Source organism: Drosophila simulans, chromosome 2R, assembly GCF_016746395.2.
Source record: "Drosophila simulans strain w501 chromosome 2R, Prin_Dsim_3.1, whole genome shotgun sequence".
Taxonomy (NCBI): domain Eukaryota; kingdom Metazoa; phylum Arthropoda; class Insecta; order Diptera; family Drosophilidae; genus Drosophila; species Drosophila simulans.
In genome coordinates, this window is record NC_052521.2 from 10,349,693 (window position 1) to 10,375,998 (window position 26,306).

The 26,306-nt window shown below is 45.8% G+C and overlaps 1 protein-coding gene across 1 annotated transcript; it reads right to left on the minus strand.

The window, feature by feature from the left end:
• Positions 1 to 461: 461 nt before the first annotated feature.
• LOC6734257 (tyrosine-protein kinase RYK) lies at positions 462 to 25,195 on the minus strand. Its single transcript, XM_039291585.2, has 11 exons — positions 24,302 to 25,195; positions 17,640 to 18,510; positions 13,171 to 13,298; positions 12,872 to 13,109; positions 12,632 to 12,800; positions 12,413 to 12,570; positions 12,183 to 12,328; positions 4,032 to 4,468; positions 3,772 to 3,912; positions 3,369 to 3,665; positions 462 to 3,279 (listed from the first exon to the last, which is right to left on the minus strand). Exons 2-11 carry the CDS (start codon positions 17,758 to 17,760, stop codon positions 3,168 to 3,170), a joined length of 1,947 nt encoding a protein of 648 aa, XP_039147519.1. The 5' UTR covers positions 17,761 to 18,510; positions 24,302 to 25,195; the 3' UTR covers positions 462 to 3,167.
• Between the last annotated feature and the right edge of the window lie 1,111 nt (positions 25,196 to 26,306).

Sequence of the window (26,306 nt, forward strand, 5' to 3'; positions counted from 1 at the left end):
TTTCTGGCTCGAAGGATAGCAATCCCTGTCCAGGAGCGGTTCAATAAAGCGAAGAGCCCATTGATCCATACTTTTACTTACCTTATCTCAGTTTAACATCATAAAAAGCACTAAATAATATAGTTTGTTATGTAAATATAGCACATCCATTAAGTCAGTTCATTTAATGCGCCCCTTTAGATGGGGGTCCTTCAACCGCTCCTGTTGTGTGCGAACGTGCCCTCGCATGGAATGGATGTGGTCCGTCCAGCGGCTCCGCCCCACAGCCCTCGATGCATCCTGATTTTTTCTTTGGACTGCCCCCCATTATACAAACCCGTCAGTTGATTAATAAAGCACTGGGATTGCTCGATTGCAATGTTTTTTGTTTATGATTCAAAAGGAACATTTAATTTATTTGCTTTGTTTTTTTGTTTGTTTTGTTTCCGAGTTTTTCTGTTTCTTCTGTTTTTCGTTTCCGGCTGCCGCTCTTCACAAAAATTGAATTTCTGCTTAAGGTTGTCGTTCTGGTTCTTAGCTTTATCTTGGTGCCACGCCCACTTAGAATAGCGTTCGAATAGATAGAGGGGGTGGGGTCTCAAAGGTGTCAGTGTGTCTTGAGTATTTTGAGTGTTTCGAGTGTTGCGAGTGTTTGTGTGTCTTAGCAGATATTCCTTCTTCATTTCGTTTCTAGACGAAAACACATTAGTTTCGAGTTTTTGTATACACATACAATCATACGCTAGAGTATATCTAAAAGTAGGATACAGGGATACATCTATATAGAGTTAAAGAGTGAGACATATGTAGAGTGAATGACAACTTGTTTTGCTTTGTGGTTTCTAGGCTTCCGCTGTGTGAGTGTGTGTGTGTGTGTGTGCGAATGGATGTGTGTGAGTGTGCGTCTGGTTGTGTGTGTTTTAGCCGCTTCCTTCCGGGCTTTACACGTTTGCTGGTATTGGGGTTGCTTTTCCTCTTAATAGCCTTTACAGTTAGTTTTCAATTTGACGACAAAATATACGTTTAGTCATAGACATACACTCACGTACACATATATAAACATGAAACACATTCAGTTAGTTATAGTAGTGGGCTGCTCCTTTGATTCAAGAGCTCCGTCTCCTTAGCTTTATAATATATTTAAAGTTCTGCTCGTCCCCCCGGGTTATCTTTAATTGTTCGGTGTTCGTGTGGGTGTTTTCTGTGAGTGTGCTGAGTTTAGTTGGCTGCCTGGCAGCCTTTTTTGGGGATATTTATTAAATGCAGAGAGCTTTGATAGTTTACAGTTCAGTATTTGCTTAGTAACGTTTCCATAGTCGAGTGCGAAGCTTAAGAATAAACAATATCGGAGATGGCTTACGTAGCTAGACGAATAAGCAGCTGCTGGTTTGGAACTATTTTCTATTTCGACCTTAGTTAATTCGGTGCGTGACTGGTTGTTGTGTTCGTATTTGCATTTCTTGCAGATTCTTTTTTCTTTGATTACTACGGAGAACATTTAAACTACGTTTAAGTGGCGGCCTTTAGCTATTTATTAATTGGAAAATATTTTGGGATGGTTGAAGCTGCCTTCCCCATTGAATAAATCATCTCCAATGTCTTCTGGCACATCCACTTCCCCATCCCATTGAATTTTCCAAGTCTTCTGGGGGTTGTGGGTGGTTTTTTCGGGGCTTGACAACTTTAAGTTGCCGCCTGAGTTGGCTAACGGAAAGGCAAATTAATACATAACTCTGAGGAAATGGATACAGAGATGGAAACAGAAACAGAAACAATTTCTGGCTAATTCAACTAAAAGGCGTACACAAACAGCAAGGACGTCTTAAGCTGGAGATTTTGGCTCGGATTGGGGCCAAGTGACAGTTTGAGAAGCGAACGCAGACACTCACAAGTGCACTGAGCGAAAACCCAGCTGCATATTGCATATTTCATGGCGCATCCTGCCAGAAGCGGAGATTATTCCCCTGTCCTTTGACTTCGAAATAATTGAGCAACGAAACGATTGCGACAAGTTTCTCCGAAACTGAATTAGTGCGTTATACGAGCAAGTTGGGGACAAGTTGTGAAGGATTAAGGGATGCAGGGCAGTCTGGGGTTAAGGTGCTAAGGGAGCTCTATGCAAGCGAGTGTGTTGTTGTGTTTGTGGTCGTGGGTGTGAATAATGTTCATCGGTTGTTTGCCATCGGTTTAACATTTGCTCTTTTTGCTTTTCACCTGATTCAGATTCTGTTTTGAACTTCCTCCCTTATGACATACGCAATAGTAATAATAATAATCAAGGTAAATAAATATATCGCATTCGTAACAATCTCGAGGACAACATTCGTGAACAAAAGATTCCGCATCCTGTTGTCGCATCTCTTCCCGTTCAATCCTTCGTCCTGTGCTTACACTCTACACACATTCAATAAAATATGCACATCAATAATTCACATTCATTTATCATTTAAGGTTCGTGTATGTGTCTGTGTGTTGCTGTGTGTTTCGCCGCGTGTGAGTGTTTGTTATTCAATTGCTAACTACTTAAATGTCAGTTTTATCTAACGCTTAACCCACATGCCGCTCGGGGGGCCAGTTCGACCCGGGCCCTGTGTCAACGGGTTGGAAAATGATAGCTTTTCTATTGTTGGGTGGACCTCAGTTGCTATTTGACTTTTGACTTGCTTTGATGCATGGCTTTCAGTGTGCATCACGCATACGCAGTGTGGCCTTACTTGCACTATGTTCGAAGTGGGATTGAACTTTAAGGCCAGAAAATGGCATCAATCATACGCCGTGTGGCCTTAAAGCATTCGATGTTCATTTGTGCGGACTAGCTGGTATGCATATCGCTCATACGCAGCGTGGCCCATGTTAATATACCTTATTAGCATACCTTTGTGATATATCTCTTGAGGCAGTTTCCGTGATGTTAAGCTACATGTTAATTTAACTGCTTTTATTAATTTTAATAGTTATTTTCAACTCATTGAGGTCCACCCCAGTGTACTGGTGTGTGTATATGCGTGTGCTTACGTATCTGAAGTTAGCTGGCTTTCAGTGTAATTGGTTTTGCGCCAAACTCTAACAGGTAAATTCACATTTAATCTCACATTTAAAATGCAAAAGTTTCAATTAATTTATTTTGGGCTTCGCTCCGCTTGACTCCACCTGGATACCGCTCATCCGTCGTCAGTCCTTCGTCTCGCTTAGATGTACATGCCCAGATCCGCATGGAAGTCCTGCAGATACGATAGCAACTGTGAGGGCGTAGGTCGCTGTTTGGCCTCGCAGTGCCAGCAGCAGTTCATAACCGTAAAGCTAAGGGTTGGTTAAGGTGCAAGGGAAGAGAGTGAAATTTATATTTATATTTTTCGTAAATTCAGCAATATTTTCCAGGGGCTACTTACAATTCATCTGGGCAGTTGACGGGCTGCTCCAGCCGGAAGCCGGCAGCCAAGTAATTGGTAAGCTCGAATATATCCACCTCCTCGTGCGGCATCTGGGCCAGAGTGACCAGCTCCCAGTAGGTCACGCCCAAGGCCCACACGTCGCCCTGGGTGGCATAGACCCGCTTCTGGAGCGATTCCAGCGACAGCCACTTCAGCGGGCGATTCTCATTGTCGCCCAGACAGTCGTAGTCGTCTGGGAAGAGATCGCGGGAGAGGGCGCTATCGCAGATCTTCACATAGGACTCTTCGTCAAGGCTGCAAAAAAAGTGGGATCAAATAATAGTAATGGTAATGATGGTAATTTCTTAGGCTTAAGCCCAAAAATGTAAGGCAGAATGTGGTATATATGTTGAATACTCACTAGCAATTGCGTGTGGCAATGTCCTTGTGAACGATTCCCAGGGAGTGCAGATAGGCCAATCCCTTGGTGATGTGCAGCCCAAACTCAACCAGTTGGCGCGTACTCAATGCTGTGCTCGATTCCCGCGACTTTTGCAAGTACCTTAAATAAAAAGAATGTGATTTAAGAATTAATAATTTATGTTTTAAAAGTATCTAAGATATTTTGCTATATAGATAGGTCTTTAGAGACTTCCTTCACACCTTCCATTTCGTACTTACATCTTGAGATTGCCCTTGGACGGATGGGGATAGGCAATCTCCGGCGGACCCGGCAGCTCCGTGTTGGCCAGCAGCGGTGCCAGAATGTGCTGGTGACTGACGCCGATCAGCAGGGAGGCGTCCTGCAGCAGGCAGGCCACCTGGGTGAGCGAAGCGCCATCGATGACGGTCTTTACGAGCGCCTCGCATGACTCGCCTAGCTTGCCGGCGTAGATCCGGCCGAAGGTGCCCTCCTTGACCAGCTCCTCGTAGCTGAGGGCACCGGGCTGGACGCTGGGTATCCGTCGCAGCCGCTGGTTACCCTTCTCCCCGTGACTGGCCATGGTGATGGTGCTGCCGGTGGGGATGCCACCAAAACGGCTTAGGCTGCCACTTCCGCTGGTGCAGTTGCCATTGCCGTTGCTTCGGATGCTCTTCGGCGTCGACAGGCTGCAAGGCTGAAAGCAAAAATTAATGAAATTAATTTAAAGCTAAATAAATAAACATAATAACAAACCACTGGCATTGTTATAGTCCTAATTAATGTTTGCTCATTGTACTGGATTTAAATTTATACAGTTTATGCACACGCACTTCATTATTATGGTCCTTTTTTCAAGCCAATCGAAATGTTGGAAATGTATATTGACATTAAAATTATTCACTCAACTTGCCACATGTATTAAACGCTATTTAAGCATTGAATTTATAAAATTTGGGTTGATTGCAACAACACACAGCTATTAATAATAAATTCAGCAATTAATATATAAGTGCAACGTGCGTGTGGAAATTCGAGTATCCAAAACGAGGGGCGGCATACTCCCACCCCTCCCCCTGTTTAGATGACTTTGATCCAATATTGCAATCAAGATTACTTCGAGAAGGGGTTTCCGCTCAAGTAAGCTGCTCAGTGGCAGGACACTCGAGTCGAGGAAACTGTATAAATTTCCATATTTCCGTGCCCCATCTAATTTGGGCCAACTAAGGACCCTTCGCCACCCGAGAGTCCCCCCAAAAAAAAAGGCCAACTGGCAAGGACTTTGGCAACAGAAACAGCAATTTCAGCTGCCGGATTTGCATCTTTCGACTTGCATCCGTTTACCGTTAGTCATGCACTCGGCTGCGCTCCTCCGTTCATTCATTTTAATGAATTGAGTTCCGTTTCCGCTCCAAGGCACTCCCACATCTTCTTCAGCTATAATTTAGCCGCTCGACCCCCCACCCAACCGCTCGCTTGTCTTACAGCATGAATAATTTATTGGCTGGCAAAAAAGCTTTAATTCGCCGAGCATTATGTTTGCACAGCCGTCGGTGGAGGGGGGAGGGGGGGTTGAATTTTCCGTAGCTGGAACTGGGGAGCTCAGCTGTAGGAAATTGCGAACTCGTCTTGGGCAAACAAAGTCTGCTGCCAGATAACCAGAAGTCGGCTATGGAATGGGGCTAGCAGAGCACACCAACTCGATTCGCCCGCTTAAATTTCAGCCTACACAGCACATTTATTCCCGCACAACATGAAACAGTTGGCCGAAACGAAAATAGATAAAAAAAAAGATACTGAGAGAAACTCGGTCTAATAAACACAAGAAAAATCAGCACAACTCCCTCGGAAATCTGCATAACTGCGGCCGAGTTCAAGTGGATCCGAGTGGCTTTTCCCTGGACACTAAATCTCCATCAGCTATCAGGAGCAGCGGAAGCAGCGGGAGGAGCAGGAGCTGGAGCAGCAGGTGGATGGCGTTTTTATTAAAAGCCACCGACGGCAATATGCGGGAATTATATTATTTGGTGTGGTCTGACAACAGCGCCCGCAAAAGGCAGGACAAAAGGACACGACCGCCGCGAGGAAGCCAAACGACACAATTGCAGCACATTCGCAACAGCCACAGCGACAAAAGGCAATAAAAACAATAGTTGGCTGCCTTTTGTTAGTGAATTTCATTTCATTATTGCCTTCATTGCCACTTTCCTGAAGGGGGCTGCCCCCGATGTCCTGCTGCCCGCCTGCGATTCCTGCTGTTTGTCCTTTATTGTGTTTGTCGTGCTGCCGTTGCTGCTGTTGCCGCCGCGTTTGCTGCTGCTTTTGGCCCACAAAGAAAATTCAATTAAAACGCAACAATATCGCACTCCATCATCAAAGCTGTCCCGCCGCGTGGGATGAGAAAGTGGACGAGGAGCTCCTGTGGCTGGCTGCGATTGGTCAACTGGTGGGCCATGATGTCCTGGCTGAGCCATAAATCCTCAGAGCTTCACATGCAAAGGCGCCCCTTTCGCCCATCCAGAGATCCAGATTGTCTGGCAGACCTTGAACCTGTCTGGTTTCATTACGAGTCCTGGCCGCATCCCCAATCCTTTGTGGCATGTCTTAAAGCTCTGGCAGAATGCGTTAATGAGCCCCGTTCAAAGGTAATTAGAATTTGATTAGTCGGCTCCGCATTAAATGAAGAAAATGCATTATTAAAGAAATCTGGGAATTTATATTAAAATTGCTTTGTAGCTTGTAAACAAACTCTTGGCAAGTCGTTTTACTTAATTGCCATTAATATACATATTTCGTGTACTTAAAGTGACTTCTAACCTCTTCAACAAACAAATTAAATCTCTTCAGCATTCCTAGAATCATTACTAATCGCCCTTTTATCAATCTTGCAACTTTTCCAAAGCACTTCGAGTGGCTTAGCAAATAGTTTAAGGACACAGTTCAGTTTAAAATAAACCAATTGTGCACTTCAATTGACTTGTGCTCTCTTGGCTTTATAGCTCTCAATCTTAGCTGATTGTCATTGAGGAAATACTTCAGATTTTCCTCTGTGTGAGCTGGCCAATAAATGCGAAAAATGTCAGTAAAATTAAAACGAAATTGGGCCAATGCTTGTTGCCAATAAATAAGGAGGGGCAATGGATTTTATAGCAGTGCTGCCCCCACCCAGTTTAAATTGCAAATGAAAATGTTCATTTCGGCTTTCGATATTAAATGCGGATGTCAAACGACGGGGCATTATTGCTTGCCATTTCATTTGAAATTCGAAATGGCCAAGAAGGCCAAAAATAACTGCCAATTGCCAAATGGCCTCGACCACTTTTGGATCGTGATACGATGGGCATGTGGAGCTTGGATTTCGAAACGGAATTTGCAGCTGGGCGTCAAGGATACGACTAGATAGCTGTTTGAGGACAGGATTGCAGCTGCTGCTGCTGCTGCTTGGTTGTTGTGACATTTCTAATGACAACCGGGGTGAAAAGGGGGCGGTGCTGGGTCCTGGCTGTGTCCTGCAAATGACGTAAGCACAAACAACGAAACACACACGACTTGACAGGCGTCTGATTTGCTTATGTCACTTGCAGCTCTATGGCTGCCCGCAGGAACAACAACCGCAACCATCGTCGCCGCTCCACCGCTCCTGCACTGCACTTCTGCACCGCCCCCGCCACGCCCCCCGTCGGCCGACCAATCCCGCTTGTAATTAAAAACGCTTGATGACAATTTTGCCAGAACGTCGCCCGTCAGCACGTCACTTGCCGGCAAACCGAAGCTGCAGTCCAACTTTTTGGCAAGCAGCCGAGGGAAATGCAGCACAACATTTTCACACAATTTTCCAACACCGCACAGTGGGCCGGGTGGGCGTAAATATTTTAATGAAGTCTCACCGCGGCAACTTTCGTGTTGGGCAACCTCGAACAAAATTCGGTGGGAAACTTTTCTTTTAATACACAACGAGAGAGAGAAATTTAAAAGTGCAGTCTGTTATACATTAATTAATTAACCAAAATGTCGAGTAAGTTTATAAATCAAATTCGTATAAACTCAAAGATTCTGTGCATCCAAAAGTATCAAAATAAATGCATAAAGCGAGCTATTGAGGTACAAAAAATTGAATGCTACTTAGCTTTTTAGACTATTTATTCACTTTTATTTGTATTACGTTAATAACTGAACTCGAATTTCTCCAGGCATTGTTTGAAAACCACTGTGCCAAAAAATTGTTGACACAAAATGCAACTATGCAAAATGCTGCTGATGCTGTTGCTATGTTGTGTGCAGCACTTTCTGCGTTATTTTCCCACTAGCAGCACTGAATTTTACTTTAGTCGGGCAATGACAGCATTTTGTACGTATCACGTATACGACCTGTCGCCTTCTCCTAATAAGCCATGGCAGTGAAGTGGAACCAGATGAAAAGCTGGCTGCCAGGTGGAGCTGACAGTGCGTCCTGCACGCCGTTGGCTCAATTATATTTCAATTTACCTGACAACAGGTCTTTTGGCCATTTTACTCCCCCCCTCCCTCACCGCTTTCCCCTGGGGAAAAGCCTTTAATCAAGGTGGAAAGCCTCTCTGTCTGACTTTTCCCTCAGCCTTTCCCATTCTTTTTTCCGACCCAACTAACTGAACTCTCATTATTTTGGCATTTGCATGGCCGATGCTGCCAGGACAAACTGTGTGTGCCTTCTAATTTGCCGGTACAAACTAATTTGAATTTCGTTTGATTTATGGCTGATCGATTTGGCCATGGCCCGAACCGCCGCCACACCCCTCGCCATCCTTTGATGCATGGCATTTTGATGAGTCGACCTCGTTAGGCCCGTCGTTTAATAAGCGTTTTTGGGGCAACCAAAAAGGTTCTTTCGCCTAATGCATAATTGAAGAGGGGAAGATGTCGGCTGGCCGGCGTTTTACTGGTTTCTAATTAAAGGTGGCGCATACTTAACCAAAGTCGCCGCTTACACGCACTTAATCACGCATAATTGCCTTTCAATTAGCCATTGCGTGCTCTGGCCACGCCCCAAGGTACTCACCTGTCTGAGCCCCCTTCCGCCACTTCCCTCTATTTCCACCTCCACCTTTTGGCTCAGCATTTAATAATGCGGTTGCACAATTTACACATGTCCCACACGGATTTCCATTGATTTTCTCGGTTTGTTGACTTTGCAAATTAAATTAATTTGCTATTGACTGGTCTGCAGTTTGGCTCAGTTCGTTGCTCCCAAGAATGGTGCTTTAAGTGACCAATGAAATCTGTCAATTAAAGCTGAAGGCGCCCATTTTAATGGAGAAGTCTTGTACTCTAATTCGTTTTCGGTGATTTCCATGTTGCGCCAACGCAAAAAGTAAAGTGCAATGTGTAAACGGCGCCCCAAGGCGAAGGGGTTGGGGCAGCCCCTGGTCTTTGGTCCTTGGACCACAAAGGAAAATCAGAACAAAAGAAACATCCGCCACTTCCGTTTGTCTCTCCTGCGGCTGACAGGAAGCAATCAATATAGTGTAATGCCAGACAAAAGCATCCGCCGCAGTTTGCCTGACCAAAGGGGAATCCCCAGCGGATGGAGCATGGCTGAGAGTTGAGCGACTTGAAAAAATATCGACCGACGTTTGGGTAATTTGTCAACCTTTGGCGACGGCTTTTGTTCGCCGGCTTAACCCCTTGGATTCGTCACCTGGCTGGTCACATACCACGACGCCCATTAACTGTCATTTCCCTTTTCCTACCCAAGTTTTGTTCCGAATGTAAGTAATGCCTTTTAATCAAAAGCAACAACAGTAGTAAATCCATTAATGGTTTACGTGTCCCCGACTTTCACCGGGTGTAGAGCTCCCTAGGCCTTAATAGTCAGCTCCCCTTTTCCCTGAACATCCCCCCGTGGAGCTCGACTTCACCCCCTGCTGAGTAGGTTGATTTACAAATTTCTTTAATGGGGCGACAACAACATTTTTAATTAGCACCTGTTCCTGCTGCTGCTCAGGTTAGTCCGCCATTTGTCGATCCAGTAATCTCCATAAAACAGGAGGACATGCTCGCAGTTCCGTGGAAATTAATTTCCAACTTTTCTTGGCTCCTCGCCTCGTAATTTCCTCCGTGGTGCGAGTACAAGTACTTCGACAACTTTCACCCTAATGATGCCATTCAAATGCGTGGCACGATGTTCCCGGCTTCTCTTAACCCATTACATTCTGGGTTCCTTTCGCTCTGATTCCACTGTTTGCACCAGTTCCCCTTCTCTCTCTCTCTTTCTTCTTCCAGCTGATCCAATATACTAATGCCTCTGTTTAGATTCAGTTTCAATGCCTGCTGGATCTACGGAACATTGCGCATCCGCCCTGTTGTCCCTACTTTTAGCAGCCCCTTTGGAATTTGCCTTTTGTTGTTGGTGCTGCAATAATATTTTGCAAGTGTTTCTAAACAAGCACAAAGTCATGTTTCAACAGCTGTAGTCTGGTTTCTGTTCGCTGCTGTTTTTATTGTTATGTGCCACTACTTCCCTTACTTCCCTTACTTCCCTCACTTCCACCCCTAGCATCCCCTTTGCAACCCCACCATTGTAACTGCTTTTTGCTAAACTTTCGCTGCACATTAAAGCAATTTGGTCGACGTTTATAGACTGATTTAATAGAATGCAAAGGGGTGGGAAGGGGGGATGGCTCCACACCCAAATGAGATATTTCCACACAAATGAACAGAGCCAGACCTCGAATGTGTGTGTGTGTGTGGGTGCGTAGAGTATCTGTGTGCAATTGGATATAATTGTTTGACTAAATGAGTGCGTTCGCCTCTTGTTTGTGCCCCCAAATGTGCCATACTTCGCTTAACGCTCACACATGGCCAAAAGCTTGGCCAAAAGCAAAGGGGGAGCTGGGGTGCAGAGGATCCTTTGGATAGCGAGCTGAACATAACGGAACAACAATAATTATGGCAAGCACTCTCACCCTCCAACCGCATCCCCACCTCCATCTCCACTCCGCATCCACTTTAATTTTGGTGGAAGGGGATGTATGTGTATCTCTAGAGAGAGTGTAAGTGGGATAGAGCATGCCGAGAGGGGGACGGAGAATTCATTTAATTCCCAGCCGTCTGCTTCGATGCGTGCATCCTTCCACTAGATAGAGGCGAATCCAAATGGATATGACTCTTGGCATTGTGTGTGGCCCGATAGCCGTGTAAGTGGGTGGAGGAGCAGCTCTTGCCACCGATTCCATCTGCGATTGGAGGCTGTTCCCATAATGAGCATGGAATGGAAGTCTAAACAAACAGGAATCGTTCGGCAAACAAGCGGCGGATCAGGCCAAAGGAGACGAATTAAGCTGAACACATAAAAATCCCCTCCAGTTTCCAAGGAAATTGAATATATAATTATGGGTCGATGGAAATTGCGTTAGAACTTGGTGACGAAAATGGGCCAGACATCATGATGGTAGGCTATGGAGTACGACTAGAAAAAAGCAGAGTGGGTCCCAGGAATGTTTACAAGGACAACAATTGAAAGAGGCTGCTAAATAATTTATTCCAATTTGGCAGAGATTTCCTAGACACCAAGAAGTTAACTTGGCTCGAAAGAAATGCTAATGTTCTCCCTAGAGGGAGATGTGCTTTTAAAGAGGGAGCGAAAGACTTCAACTCCCAAGTTGATGGAAAATAATCCCAGTGCTTTGGAAGGAACCCTAATGGTTTGGTTCATTCAGTGGTTAGTTTGGATTTAGTTTTCTAATTTTCGCCCAAGGGGTATTCATTGCCTAAAATTCACTGGATTGGAAGCAACAACTGAGATAAACAGGGCCAGACTGTCTGCGTCTCAGTGAATGGAGCACCTTTCGCTTATCTAGGCGGACATTCCACCTCCTTCCTCGAGAGACTCACATGCTCCGCCTCTCGAGGCACTGGGTTTGTGTGTCGCCTTCACCTTCGCCCAGCTTCCACTTCCACTTCCCACCTGCCACACCTGCCACCTGAAGTACGTGAGCGCCACACGAAAGTTCCCCCCTTCGAAATCAGACCCAGACATCCAGACATCCTCGAGGGGAGCGGGTGGGAAAAGCCGCATATTTATGAATGGCTCTTGTTTCGAGTTTAACGCACTACGGGAGCTTTATCAGCTCGTAAATATAAATTAGAATTTAATTTTTATCGTCGAGGAAAGGTGGCTAAAGGGGGGCTAAGAGCGGGTCCTCCGCCTGGGGAGCAATCGAGTGGTCCTTGGCACAAATTAGAGGGTAGTCCTGGCAACAGGGAAGCGCAGTCTGCTTCAAGGGTATCTCCATTTCCATTTGCGCCTGCCACGTGTCGTAATATATCAAAGGCTTTGATTTCGCAGTGGACCCCAGTCCGAATCCCCATTTCAAATCCAATCAAGCCCCTGGGATGGTCGATAGTGGGTTAGATAGTGGATCCACGGCACTCACCTGGGTCAGTTGCGAGGAGGCGTAGTAGGAAATCCTCGAGGGACAGATCGACTCTGGCTTCGAGTAAATCGTCTCTGCGGTCTGTTCGAGGTTCATGGGCAGCAGGGCGGTGGCGTACGGCGTGGGGGTGGGTGAGCTCCGGAAACCTGTGGATTGGTCGAGGGAGTGCCAGGGGGAGTTGGTTAGGGGTCATCCGAGTGGGCGAGTATGGGTAATGGTAATGAACTTACGGTCGAATATGCTGCACGACTTTTTGCTGTCCGCAGGGTATTTGTTGAGGCTGGCAATGGTCGCATAGGATCCCGTGGCACTCGGCGGTCTTCCCAGGGGATCCAGTCGGATGAACACGTTTTGGTGGCTGCCATAAGCTGCGGTGGTGAAACTGGTGCTAAAAAAGGGGATGAGTGTTAATGGAGTGGTATGGCGATTGGGGGTGGCGGATAACCCACTGTAGCGAGTCCTGGCGAAGCTGTTTGCGCGCCCTCACATACATCATGCTGGCCACTAGTCCCACGGCCAAAACCAAACCCAGAGCACAGGCGGCGGCACTAAGGAGGGCGGGTCCTTGGGAGGGGGCGTGGGCTGGCGCCGGCGATTGATTGGGCTCAGGTGAGATGCCTACGAAACGGATGTCCGATGAGTGATGGATAAGTGGGCGTGGGTGATGATGGAGTTCTGGGTGTACTCACCTTTGGCGCAGATCTTATTGCGCTTGAAGTGGAGCCGGGTGTCGTTGAATCGAGGAGGAGCACGCACCACCATGTTGACATTGACGGGCATCTGTAGGCTCGCATTTCCGGTGCAGGGCAGGTAAACCAGGAAGGACTCGATCTCCTGTGGAACCAGACCCTTGTGCGGAATGCTCAGCGTGGGCGTGCCCAGTGCCTCCTGGTCGTTGTTATACTCAATACTAATGGCGTATGGCAGCTGGTCGAGAGTGGAATGGTTAATTATCGCAGGTTCTAGATGACTGCTCCTGGTTACTCACTGGGTAGGCAATCAGACTCTGCCAGGAAAACTCCAGCTCATGGACATCCGCGGGCACTGGGACGGTGAAGTGCATTGCGTATGTGTTGATGGCTCCCTCGTGCACATAGAACAGGTCCGCCTCGAGTCCTGCGGGGATGAAAGAACCAACAGGATATATAGTGAGAGAGTTGCGGATGCGGATGCACTGCAGACGTAAAGCGAAAGTTTCCCCGCAATTTGCTGGGCACACCCACTCCATTTGAGCCGGAGATTCTTTCCGCTGAGCAAACTTTGTGCATTTGCTGTTTACACTCCCCTCGAGCGTTTCTCTCTACCATTAAGCGGAAATTGATTTTCTCAGTGGAAAGGGATGGTTAAAAAGGGGGGCAACACTAGGTGACAATGCTGGTGGGTAAACAAAGCCCAAGACACAATAATAATCGAAATCGAATCCGTCACCAGCAGGCGAGGAAGCAAGGAGAGTCTCGAGTTCTTCTTCAGGACGAAATGAGGAGCGACAGGCGTCCTGGGGGAAGCTGTTCGGGCTGGAGATATTAAAAGGTGTCAACTGCGACTGCTTCATCATAGGACGGAGTAGCATTGGCGGGCTCAGGAGTCCGGGAGTGTCCTGATCTTTCCCACTCTCCATTCGAATTGCCCACCCGCTGGCATTGAAAGACGAGCTGCTTGAGTTAAAACGACGTGAAATTAAATTTCTTCATCCGCTTTTATTGTTGCTCTTCCTATTTCTATTCGACGCCCCCCTTTTGGGGGAGGGGCGTATTATTTACTCCACGGGATCAGGCTAAGTTCGCTATTCACCAGAGTGGGAAGGAGTGGCATGCCGGGTGTTTACCCGCTTCAAGTTCGAGCTGCTGCTGCTTGGTGCTCCGACTCCGCCGGATGTTGAATGTAGCAATTCCGCTTCCGGCGGACTGAGCGAGGGGATGATTGGCGCAGGACGAAACCGCCTGCATTTAGGATAGAACAAAGCGCTCGCTAGCTGCTTAAAACAATTTTAAATCCAATTACAGAACAAGAAAAAGCATTTTTCGTTAGCTTTCATCCTGCTCTCAGCTTCATCTACATCTTCAGACTGATTCTCCCCACCAGCTCAGCTTTCTATGCGCTTTCCATTTTTCCTTTACCATTTTAACATTTCTGGCTTGTTTTTGAGTCCCAAATTGCTTTGCTCCCCGTCGCGTTTTTAACCTGGCTCTCTGAGTGGGCCAAGTGCACCACTTTCCTACCTACTACCCCACGAAACTTCTTTGAGCTGGTGAAAAAACACAAACATAACCCCAAAGTGCTTCCCATCAAATATGCACAAACACGGAAAAGGACAATGTCCGCCCCTCATCCTGTGCCTTTCAATCTATCCTTTCTGTCCTTTCTCTCTCATGAAGTTTTAGGCAGGAGGCATTTGAATAAATGACTGTCTCAATTAATTCAGCTCTGATTTCTGGGATGTCGCAGCTGCTCCACCACTTCATTCTCTTAGCCCGTGTAATGCCTGTCACCTCGATTGGCTTCACTGGGGAGCACAATCCTGAATTGCACTTTAAGCAGCATCAATTGGCAGTTCTCACCCTCTTGCACAAGTTCATCCTGCTCCTGGTGGATATCTTCCCATCAGATCCCCTTTCCCTTGTAGTGCCAAACTTTGCTCGTCTTTCACATCACGGTGCCGCCAACTTTGCCTGCGAAAGTTTCGCTGCTTTCATGAAGGCTCCTTTCTTCTTGGCTCTCTTCTGGATATTCCCTCCTTTAAGACCTCTTCTTCCAGACCCGGTAATACCACTCCCACTCCCATGTGTCTTGCCTCCCTGGCCATAATTATAATTCCTGCCATTGCGATTGTCTGAATGACTCCGCCGCGCACACGTGACGCTGCAACCGCAACTCATATTCTCATGGATGGGGAAATGGGGCTCCAGAGATGGGGACAAAGTGGAGTGAAGGCCAAAGAGTGGCAGAAACTGGCTGGCTAAGGTGAATCCCAGTTCCACGCTAGTTCTGCAGTCTCACATTGCCAACCAGAGGAGACACTATTTGCATAAGAGATTACGGGGGTAATTAGTGTCATTAGTTGGGAGAGTGCACTTCAGCCCCCAACCCCCAACCCGCAACCACCTCTTCCGATCTCAGGGGAGTGCAGGATCCCCTGGTCGCTGATTAAGGCTGTTCCTGCTAATTGTCCCATGAATCAGAGATGAGGATTGCCCGTTCAATTGGCACAGTTTCTGATTGCCTCTCCCCGAATCCCCCCTGATTTTGGAGCAATAAAGACGGATTCCAGATGCCAAGCCACCCTTGAAAAGAAACATGTAACAGGGGGTAAATTAATGTGCGGATTTCGGACTGTTTTCTATTCATTAAAAATAATTTTCTTTTGCATTAACTTTTCATTCGCAGGGAAGTATCAGACCTTACCCGCCGAAGGTTGTGGTCCACCCTTAGGGTGGGGCACTTGGAAGCTGGTCCGAGGGGATCGGGTGGCAAGGAAAAAGTGTGCACATCAAAGCGAAACTTGTTGAAATTGCATTTTTACGCACCCTTGAACAGGAAAGTCTTCAGCGGAAGGACGGAAGGGCGGAAGGGGGAGTGGCTGTGTCGGTGGCAACGGGGAAAATGGTTCGTTGCTGGGACAACACATCCAAATTGAACTCAGAGGCGGAAAATCTCCAACAAAAGCGCAGAAAATATTTAATTTTAATGCTTTCGACACTTCATCGAAGGGATTGGGTGTCACGGGAGGGGAAGTTCAGGGTTTCGGCTGTGACAATTGATACGAAATGGGAAGAAAGCAATGAACTTTGTTTACTCTTCTACAAGAAAGTCGCCGGAGAAGCCGAAAAGTGCACAACAAATGGTCGGAAGAAAAACCCTCATTTTCATGTGGGAAATGCAGCCAGAGAGTCCAGGAAAAGTTGGCTTGCGTGGAATGGGGACTAGTTCGTGCATCCGTGACGAGCCTCCCACATGAAGAAACTCCCATGGAGACCGAAAAGCAGCGGAGGATGAAAGGGAAATGAGGTGGAAGTCTAAGGGAAAATCATGCACAGGAATTTTTCATCTGGAGTGTGAGATGGGAGAAAAAGAAGGAGGAGGATGAGGGTCAGTTTGTTTGATTTCATGCTGCTTGTTAATTTTCAAATCGAAACAACTCGGAGGGTGGCAGGCATCCCGAATGGAATGGGAAATATTCCAGGGGTGTTAACTGGTCGTTAGAAACATAACGAGCTTTTAGAAATGGAGGCGGGAACTCCAAGAGCAGGAAGGGAGGAAGCTTGAAAAGAATCTTCGCCAGCAAAGGAAATGGAGGAGGAGGAGCACCAAACAAAGTGAAAGCGTCTCTGGAAATGTCGCTAATGAAATCCGATTTGCATGGGGATAAATAGTTGAAATGGCGGACAAGTTGTTTATAAAGTGCAATTGCCAGGAAAGAGCCCACTTGCCCCATTGAACCGGATGCATTTGAATGGCTTGGAGGCGGGATTGATGGATGTCAGGAGATGGTGGCAATAATTGGATGCAGCACAACTCACTCATCCATCAATCTAGTATCCATCTCACCATCCATTTGACTGTGGATTACTTTTACGCCATCAACTAATTGAAGAGCCCTGATTTGGCAACTAGGAAGCGGAGTGGAGTGGATGGAACCTGCATAATGAGATGGAAGCATTTATGCTCCAATTACAGCTAAGTGCCGGAAAACGCTGTGACCAGCTAAACATCGAATGATGGAGTAGCGACCGCGAACTAGGCCAGTTTCCATGCCTTTCCATTGGAGTTTCCACTCCACTCCCACCTCCACCTCCATTCCCGTTCCTGGGATCCATTAATCAACCTGAGGAGCAGGAAAATCGCGAGCCAAACGACAAGCTCGAGTCCATTCCTCCTTGGCGCGTCTATGAAATCCGTGTAACTCCCATCTGGAGGAGTGGGCTGGGCGGGGGAACTTGGCCTTGGCTCGATCTGGAGCCGGCGCCATCAATAACGAGAATTCGCGTGGAGCAACAAACGGAAAAACAAGAAAACAAACAGGGAACGGCGAGCACGGAAAACATGGAAATGTGGGGAGGCAAAGGAAATGTTCGGGGGAAACGGAAAATGGGGGAAAGCTACTTGCAGCTGTCAGCAAGGTGAAGGTGGGTGGTTTAGGCTCAGCGGAAATCGATTTGTGTGCGATTTGTTTTGGTTTTGCCCACTAAGTATGCCCATATAATTCCAACTCCTCATCCATCCGGCAACAACCTTTCGTTAATGGTCAACTATAATTTCGGAACTATTAATGACTGTGACATGGTCGCGGAGTTAGGGGTCTGTTTGTGTTTTCGTGTTCAGGGATCAATGAATTTGTCCTGTCGCACTTCGGCCTCCAACTATTAATCATAGATCCTGGGTAGGGGAGTCCTGCTCGTGGAATTGGTGGTTTCGAAGTTTCATTAATGGATTAGGAAGCGGAACTGAGACTGGACTTACCCATCAGTTTCATCACCTCGTGGTGGCTGATGAAAATGTTCAGATAGCCGCTGACCGAAGTGGAAATGGTTAGGCATAGGAGCAGGATCGGGAGGGGCGGCTTCAGAGGAAGGAGTTCCATGGTGGAGCGGGGTTTGTTTGTTTAGTGGGTGCCGCGTGGAGTCAATAAATTGTCAGAGCATGTGTCGCCGCAAGTGGCGAACATTTCCACAGTTTCCACAGCTCCACTTCGTCCGGATGCTCCCCTTTGACAGCCAATCTCAATGTGTTGCCATTGATGCGTAGCTTTCAGGGGGAGTTGGGGCTGGGTTTCCGGGGTGAAGTTTCCTGGTGCTGAGTTTAATTCGGCTGCCAGTTGCTCCTGCCTCGGTGATGGTTGTCAGTGGCTGGTGCCACAAACAGAGACTCAGAACCAGAACAGATCCCAAGCTCTCGAATAAGCGTTAAAATCAAATTCCAGCTGCTGCTAACTGTTCCGGCTGGAACTGGGAACGAGATGGCGAGAAAGGGGTCTGTCTGCCAAATTTGGGAACTTTTCAGCCTCGGCTTCCGCTGGCTGCTCCCCTCAATCCCCTCCAGCAGTCTGTTTCGGAGCAACTTTTCCGTTTTCAGTTTTGTTTTGCTGCGGTTGCTGTTGCTGGTGGCTTCCTCCGCCGCCTTTTTGCATCTGTGTGTCCAAATTTGGCCCAGACTGAGTTTGGTTGGCTTTTATTGGCTGAGCTCCTGTCAACTGGCCCTGCTTTCCTCTTTCGGATGTGTTGTTTTGTGGCTATCGCCTGTCACTTTGTCCACTTTTCTGCTGCTGGTCACTCCATGTTCCTTGCTCCAGAGGCCTTCCTCCTCCGATTTCTTCCTCGTTTATCCACAGTTCCTGTTGGTTAAAAAGTGATTTGATTTAGTGCAAATCAGACAGCAGAAAGAAATAAAGTTGACAAAAGAAGATGCGTTTATGGAAATAGGGATTTCTCAATTGGAGGACTTAGAAGTGAAGGTGTATATGTGGTGATGTGCAAACAATTTGTAAAATCAAAATAAAAGTTTCTCCCCTGCAAAAGTAATTAGAAAGTTGCAAAAAGATTAACAGCTTAGGGGTTCCGAGGGAGATCCATCTTAACTTTCCATAAAGTAACTGACTTACATCGCATATGAGTTGGTGGTTGGAAATTGCCGGCGCTTTAATAAATTTGAGGCAGTATTTATGGGTTTGTTTGGCATAAATTATGAACTGGAAAAGGGAACAAGTTTTGGCTTTGGAAATGTTTGTGGTTCAAGTGGTTCAGGTGGTTTTCCCCCTGCTCATTGTTGTTTGGTCTACGTGTTTATTCAGCTGTCCCGCCCCTTTCCCCCTCATCCTTGCGGGTTATCCTTGCTGGTTGCGTGTACAGGTAACCCGAATGGAATGCCAACTGCACTGGAGGAGGAAGGTGGGTCAAAGTGCAAGGGGCGCTGGCCGGTGGGAGATGGGTGGGGCATCGTGGGCATGGCAATGAAACCGGGACAGTCGAGTGCTCCCGAAATGAAATTGTTGCCAAGAAGCAACCAAAACTGCTTCTATCTCCATGGTAAACTCTTTCCCACTTGGCTTTTGCTTTTTGCTCACAGCTCTTCTCGCTTTTCCCCATTTTCTGGCCGCAATAAAAATCGAAATCAGAAAAGTTTGTTGCCTTCAATTTTCGATTTCTCCTTTTTGCGTTGGAGCATTTTTGGAATTTTAAAGTTTCATCAGCAGTAGATAGTTTCCCAGCCGATGGAAGCAATTCCCGAGCTTAACCAAAGAATGTTGCGGTCTTTTTAATTAAACTTATCTGCGCCCAAAAGAGCGCCGCGGGATGGCAAGTGAATCACTTGATTAAGGGCCAGATCATCAGCACATCTAGCCACCATCCACATCAGCCCCATCATCATCACCTTTATCATCATGAAAGGGAGTCAAGGAGCAGAGGCAGCCGCATCTGCAGATGGAAAACACGAGTTCTCCGGCTTTCGAAGTCATTCAGCGAGTGCATTAATAATTCAAAAGACAAATAAACGAAGGAAATGTGTGTCTTTGGTTGTGTGTTTTCCGAGGGGAGCTCAGTGTAACTGATTTAAATGGAGCAGCAGACAAACATTGAGCAGGGTGCACTTCCTGAAGGGGGCGGTCGATGGGGAAACGGGCCCATCCTTCCCAGCAATCATCATCTTAGTCGATAGCATATTAACTACATCAACTCAATCATAATCATGATGGTGGGAAGTAGGAAGCGGGGATGCAGCCGGGGGCAAAGTAAGTTTCCTTCGAGCATTTTCTGCTTACTCACACGCATCATCTGTCAGTCTGCCACGCCTCCGAATCCATCCATCCATCCTGCCAACCAACCTTCTCCTCCCGGCAAGTGACAAATTGAGCATTGGCCGTTATTTCTGCAGCCGAAGGGAAAGATCGCAAAGGATGAGCCACGGAATGGATGAGTTGGCGGTGGGTAAAAGTTTTCAATTACTCGGGGGAAAATAGGAGGCTGAAGCTGAACCCGAAATGAATAATAATCTTTGCCGCTCTGGCTGCATCATTTTTCCCCAGCTAATATTTATCGATGTGTATTATTTTCCGCCCCCCTGAGCCCGGCCTAGATTGAAAAGGCTTTCGGATCGGTGGTTGGGGGGATATGGTGCCTCGGGCTCCTCCCGGACTCGTTTCAATTATAAAATGGCTTTCGCTTCTAATTGAATCGTGAGCTAGAGTCGGGCTGAGTTAATATTTTATTTCCACCGATTGCTCCTTCTCCCTCTCCTCCAGCCATCTCCATCTTTTCGAGCTCTGTTTGCTTAGCGTTTCCAGTTGCTCGGTTCCTCCATCCGACCCTAAATGCCCTGTCATGGCTTTAGCCCACCCACTTCACGCCCACCTCCGCAATACCCATTCCCCATTTCCCAGCTCCCAGCTCCCAACTCCCAATCCCATTTGTTGTCGCTTGGGTTGGGAAAACAGCCGCGGGGCATTTCGTAGTAGCAACCAAACTGGCATACCCCCGACTTCTATATAACTGATGATAAACAGCCGAATGTGGCAGGATATCCATCTCCTTGGCTATTAAAACTCCGATGGAATCTATTTTGGCCAACAAAAACAAAAACAAATTTCGCATTTGAGTAATGCGAGTGGCCAAAATTAAAGTAAACTGAAACTCAAATTGAGTTTCGCCCTCGGCATTGATTGGGCGCCGAATGAGAATAGTTTTTCCGCCCCCAATAAAATATCGAATTGCATTCCTTGTCATCCCCGTGGCCATTCCCGTTCACCTAATGTATACAGTTTCTCTATGATTGTGTCCTTAGTTAGTAACGTGTTCATTAGTAAATTGTTATTCATTTAATTGTATGCAATGAAGAGTTTTATGCAAGTAGGAAACATTCAAATTTTGGCTTAAATTTACTTCTGTTTATCTGTCCGTTCGCATGTCGTTATGTCCGTATAAGAGCTTAAAAAAAAACTACACATTTTTTAAAAACAATATATGGAATCTAGAATCTAGCTTAAAAAAAAACTACACTTTTTTAAAAACAATATATGGTGAATATCTTTATTTTCTGCAGATAAATTCTCATTGTCAAAAGATGTCTCTACCGGCCAACAGGTGGCGCTTTTTAAATATTTATTTATGATTCTTTTAAACCAATTTGCCAAATGTTATTTTTTAAGTGCATAGGCGTCGCTCACATTAATTTGGCGAATAAACAACCGCGACGAACCTCATTAAATTGGCGTAAATATTTGAAAATGGACTCCAACTGGGGAAATGGATTTCGGCAACACAATGCGAAATTTTCGCGCTGACCGGACAAATTGTTGCCCATAAATTTTGATAACTGATTAAAAGTAACGAGCGACAGTTTGCCATGTTTACCTGGCATTACCTGAGTATTGTTGTATATTTAATGGCGAATTGCTGGCGAATGTTGTCCCAACAATTGGCAATTGCACCACACACCCACCCCCTCTGTGCGCTGGCCAAAAAGAGTCTGGCCTAATGTCCAAAATGTTCGCCGGACTGGCTAATTTGTGCAGGCAATTAATTTACATTACAACAGGAGGGGGTGGCGGGAAAATGTCGGGACGATTTGTTCCATTTTGTTTAATTTTGTTGCTGCGCTCCACTGAACTAACGATTTTCGGCCAAACATGTGCGCTAAATATATTTAGCCGAATTGCCAGTAACCCTCATAAAAGACATTCATGTTTGCGGCGAAATTGAGCATTAGTGTCTAGCCTGGCTAAGCAATTAAATTCAGAATTTGTGCTATTTCGGATGATGACAGTTTCCACTTAATGTGGGGCTACTCTAATTACTTTTGTAATTATTGTTACCATAAATTAGGAAAAATATTGATCTCTAACTTGCCAAATGTGGCATTAAAATATCCATGCTGTTAACAGCGTTCATTTATCCTTGGAAATTATGTCACAATTTTAGCAATTCCAGATTATTTAGTTTACTTTCCTTCAAGCAAATGTTTACAATGCAGTGAAGGGGAAATCTTAATAGCATTTTAATTATTTTTGCTGTTTCATTTTTAATGGCTTGTCAAGCTGCACAAACAAATGTGCATACATGCAAATCGAAAATGCAAATCTCATTTATTTTTGCAACAGTTTCAGTGATTGTTTATTGTAAAAATGTGGCAAGTTAAAAGTTAAATCTAAGCAGAAATTCGTAGAAACACAAATAAAAGTTCTTTTGTTTATAAGTCCTTTAGATATTTAAGAGATTCTTTCGAAAGTAGCGGGTATCTGTTAGTCGAGGTTTATAGCGTGCTTTCTTGTCTTGTACTGCCATTGTGTTTAAAAACGGAAAAATAAACAGTTTCATACAGAGGTCATAATTTAAAGGTAAGACCTAAAGATCTAACCGCATTGTGGATTCCCTACTCCGCACAGCCGGGTAAACAGAATGAGGGGGCTTTCAAGGATGCTCGTCTGCATGCAAGCGAGTGTCTAGTAAATAACCCCATAATGACCATCTCGCATATCCAGTTGCCAGTTGGCTGATCCACAGGAACACAGGACTGCGCCACGCCACTGGGCAGCCGGCCATTTAACATGAAATACAACCTCAATTACGTTTTACGAGTTTAACTCAACACCGTGCGGTTGTCTGATGGGAATTTTCAATATTATGTGGCGTAAATTTATGGTGCCAAGTGACACAAGCCGGGCTATGCGAAAACACCCGAAAGGGAGGGACTTTTATCCCCGCTGAAGTATCTCGACGACAGTCAGGACCCTCGTTTTAAAGCCCCTCCAAGTGACGTGGGCAACGAAAACGACATGCCGCCCAACTCCCCAGACAATGGGGCAATAATCATTGATTTATGGCTGTCATTTCGGTTATTAAAATGATATTTTCCCCGGCTCGTGCGAAAATCTGACTGGCAACGACATCTGAGCCGGCTATCTGGGTCAAAACAGGACTGACGGAGACCGCTTTTTACAGTTTTATGCCCCTAATTGAAACATCAAGCCGAGTGTCCCGCAATCGAGCGCTAAAAGCGTGCCTAATCTATGCATATTCGCCCAAAGACCCCTAATCAGGGGCTGAGGCATAAAAAAAACCGGGCTAAAAGCGAAACTGTGGCCCGCACTTAGGCCAACTTTTAGTTTCACTTTGTGCCTCCTTTGTTGCGCTGCTCCCGCCCACTTAGCCATTCAATCAACGTAGGCTGTCGTGTCGAGGCGTTGGCGTGCACTGAGTGGTCCGGTCGGTGGGTTGATGGGTTGGTAGTGGGACTGGGATTGGGATGGGGGCACTGGCCCAAAGGTCTGCAGGGTGGTTGGGTGGTGCTAAGTGTCGGGCCAGCCCATTTAGAGCTGCCCAAGCGCAACGAGAGATTTGCATTTTCAGCTTTATTCCTCTCCATTTAGGCGGGGTACTCCTCGACTGTCGGGCATATCGGTTTTTTTAAGAACTATTGTTAAAGTGCTGACCCCATTAAACTGATTTACTGATTTCTTAAGGCCACTTGTTCTTATAAAAGCCGTTTAACTGAAGTGTTAAGACATATAACCAAATGGCATACCATAAATAAATTAAAGAAATATTTCTACTTAAAAGTTTCGTGGTAACTAACATTCTTTCTTAAAAGTTTTTACTAACTTTACTTAATGGCACGTTATTTGCCCAATTTGCCCACACTATTGAGATGTGGCATCCTCAAGATATTCTATTTTATTTAAATTTTAAGTAAGATTATCTTTATCTTTACCCTTAATTTTGCACGTTACTCTGTAACTTTAAGGCACATTCAAAAGCCATTAAATATTTTCAAATAAGTGCATTCTATACTATTTTTCACAATCTTCATATTTTTTTGGCTGTCCACTTGGGGCTTTCATTACTTTTTATTGCCTACTTTCGGGCGTCCCAAGGAAAGGGCCATCATTCTCACACATTGCAATTAGTGTCAGTCCGCCTTCGCAAGTTCACTCAGTCACGCAATGTGACACCATAAAAAAGGAACTGAAAAGCATATATATATATATATATATGTGTGTGTAAGATGGTTGGGGTCGAGCACAATTATTTATTTAGTTCCGGTCGAGAGTTTGAAGTGGGTGCGATTCCTTGTGACGGGTTCAAGCGGGTGTTGAAATCGGTCAGAGCGAACAAAACACATTAAATGCTTACTTATATCACCGGGCAATCAGCTTTACGCCTGTCGACCGATCCGGAACACTGGGCTGGCTGATGTGAATCCGGAGCTTAATCCTTTTAGTTCTGCTGGCCAGTTGGCATCACACTGATGCGGAATCGTGTGGTATTATTGCACTTGTGATTAGCGGAAATTGCATATATCAGCACTGAACTCCGAGCACTTAATGCCCCATTTAAGCCGTGTCAACATGCAGGGGCAACGCGAAACAATTTTGTCGACGGCCGGGCTTTTCCTTATTAATGATTCGGTTTTGCGGTACGCGAACCTCGCAGGAACCACGAAGCTACGCTTGTGTTGTTTGCTGTTGTTTGGACGGAGAATTTCGCTTTTTCCCACGAAGCACACGCACACACTCACGCACGCACGCTGTTTTCCACAGTTTTCCGGCGGTGGAAAGTCCTCGACGACCGTGTGTTTCGAATAGTGGCGAGCGACTGAAGACCGACGAAAAGTCCTACGTCGGGAGTCCTTGACTCCGGTGCTCATTTCCACGAATTGGCTACGAAAAGAGGACTCGGCTCTGCTGTGGGCACATGCGCAGGATTTTCGGTTTCCGGTGGGTGGGTTGGTGCTCCCAAAATGCCGGCAGTAAATTGGGTGGCCGCAGGGGGTTGGGTGCGGATTTTAGGGCCGGAGAAAGGACAATTGTTTGTTTTGTGTTGGTGTTGCTGTTGCTGTCGTTGTTGTTGCCACTGGCGGCTGCCACATGCAACTGTTGCGCATTTTTTTTGCAAATGGCCAGCGAGAAATGCTGTTGTTGCTGCGAACTGCGCTTGTTTATGATTGCACTTGATGTCGTGTTGAGTTTCGGGTTCCCCGATAGCGCAAGTGGAGCCGATCCAGCTCCAATTTGTGTTTATTTTTGAATAATTTAAATAAATTTGATAAATGTGAATTTAAGCTGGCAAAAGTCAAGGGTACTTGAAGTAATTTTTTATTATTTAAATCCGCTTCATAATATGCTAATTTGTAATGAGAGATAAACATATATTAAATGAAGTATTATTCGGATTTATTATTTAAAGTATATAATAAAATATCAGTATATTTTACCATTATATATCGACGCAGAATTTAAACTTTGTTCTGATGGGCTGAACTTAATCGAATGTTTTTATTCCGCACAATTTTGATGTCCAAAGCTTTGTACGTTAGAGGTGAGGAAGTCACTAAGAGGAGAGGAATCTTAGACTTACTAAACCTTATGATACATTTTGCATCCTATTTAGTCAGCCAGGACCTTCTTATACTCCTACTAAGAACTAGTTCAAAGTACCAAGAAATAAAACCAGCACTGTTGCTGTGAAACTTGTACTTGTAGTAGCAGCACTTTTAGTTGCATTTGGGGAATGTTGGCCAGAGTGAGTGAATAAAATACCCGAATTCGTTGTTTTCTCGGACCCTAAACTAGCAGTGTTTTAGTGACCAGAAAGATATAGCACGAAATCTCTAATTGCCTGAGAGGGTATGTGGGTGATATATACTCTGTGCTTGCGACAGGATCTGATGCATGGACCCTTACAAGTAGCCCTATTTTGTCACAGCAAATTCAATTTGTCACTCAACAGCCGACGAAACTGAACAATTTCCTGTTGCCAGCGATGGCAGCTGGGGAAAATCAGAAGACGTTGCCAAAAGAGCCGGGACAAACAATCTACAAACTAATTAAATAAAACGAACTCCGAACTAAGCAAATTGGGCAACTTGTCGCCGTAATTACATCAAAATATCTATAAAGAGGGGAAAGAAGCGAGCCTTGCACAAAAAGTTCGGGTCTGAAAAAAAAAAAAAAAAAAACTGAAATAGAAATATATATGAGCTCTGTCAGCTTGATTCATTGTGGAAGTGAAAATGAGCCAGCCGGGCGAAAGAAACTGGACGAGGTAATAGGTCCTGGGACAGGTCCTGTCCAACTGACAGATGGCCTGGCCGGACCGAAACTTCTAGCTGAGATGGGCAAATATTTTTACGACACAA

Excerpts from the sequence above, each read along its gene's own strand:
- LOC6734257 (XM_039291585.2), bottom strand. The coding sequence starts at position 17,760 with ATGGAACTCCTTCCTCTGAAGCCGCCCCTCCCGATCCTGCTCCTATGC. Across the intron at positions 12,571-12,631 it reads CTTCGCCAGGACTCGCTACA|CACCAGTTTCACCACCGCAG; the intron begins GTGGGTTATCCG and ends CCCCTTTTTTAG. Across the intron at positions 4,469-12,182 it reads CCTCCTCGCAACTGACCCAG|CCTTGCAGCCTGTCGACGCC; the intron begins GTGAGTGCCGTG and ends TTTTGCTTTCAG.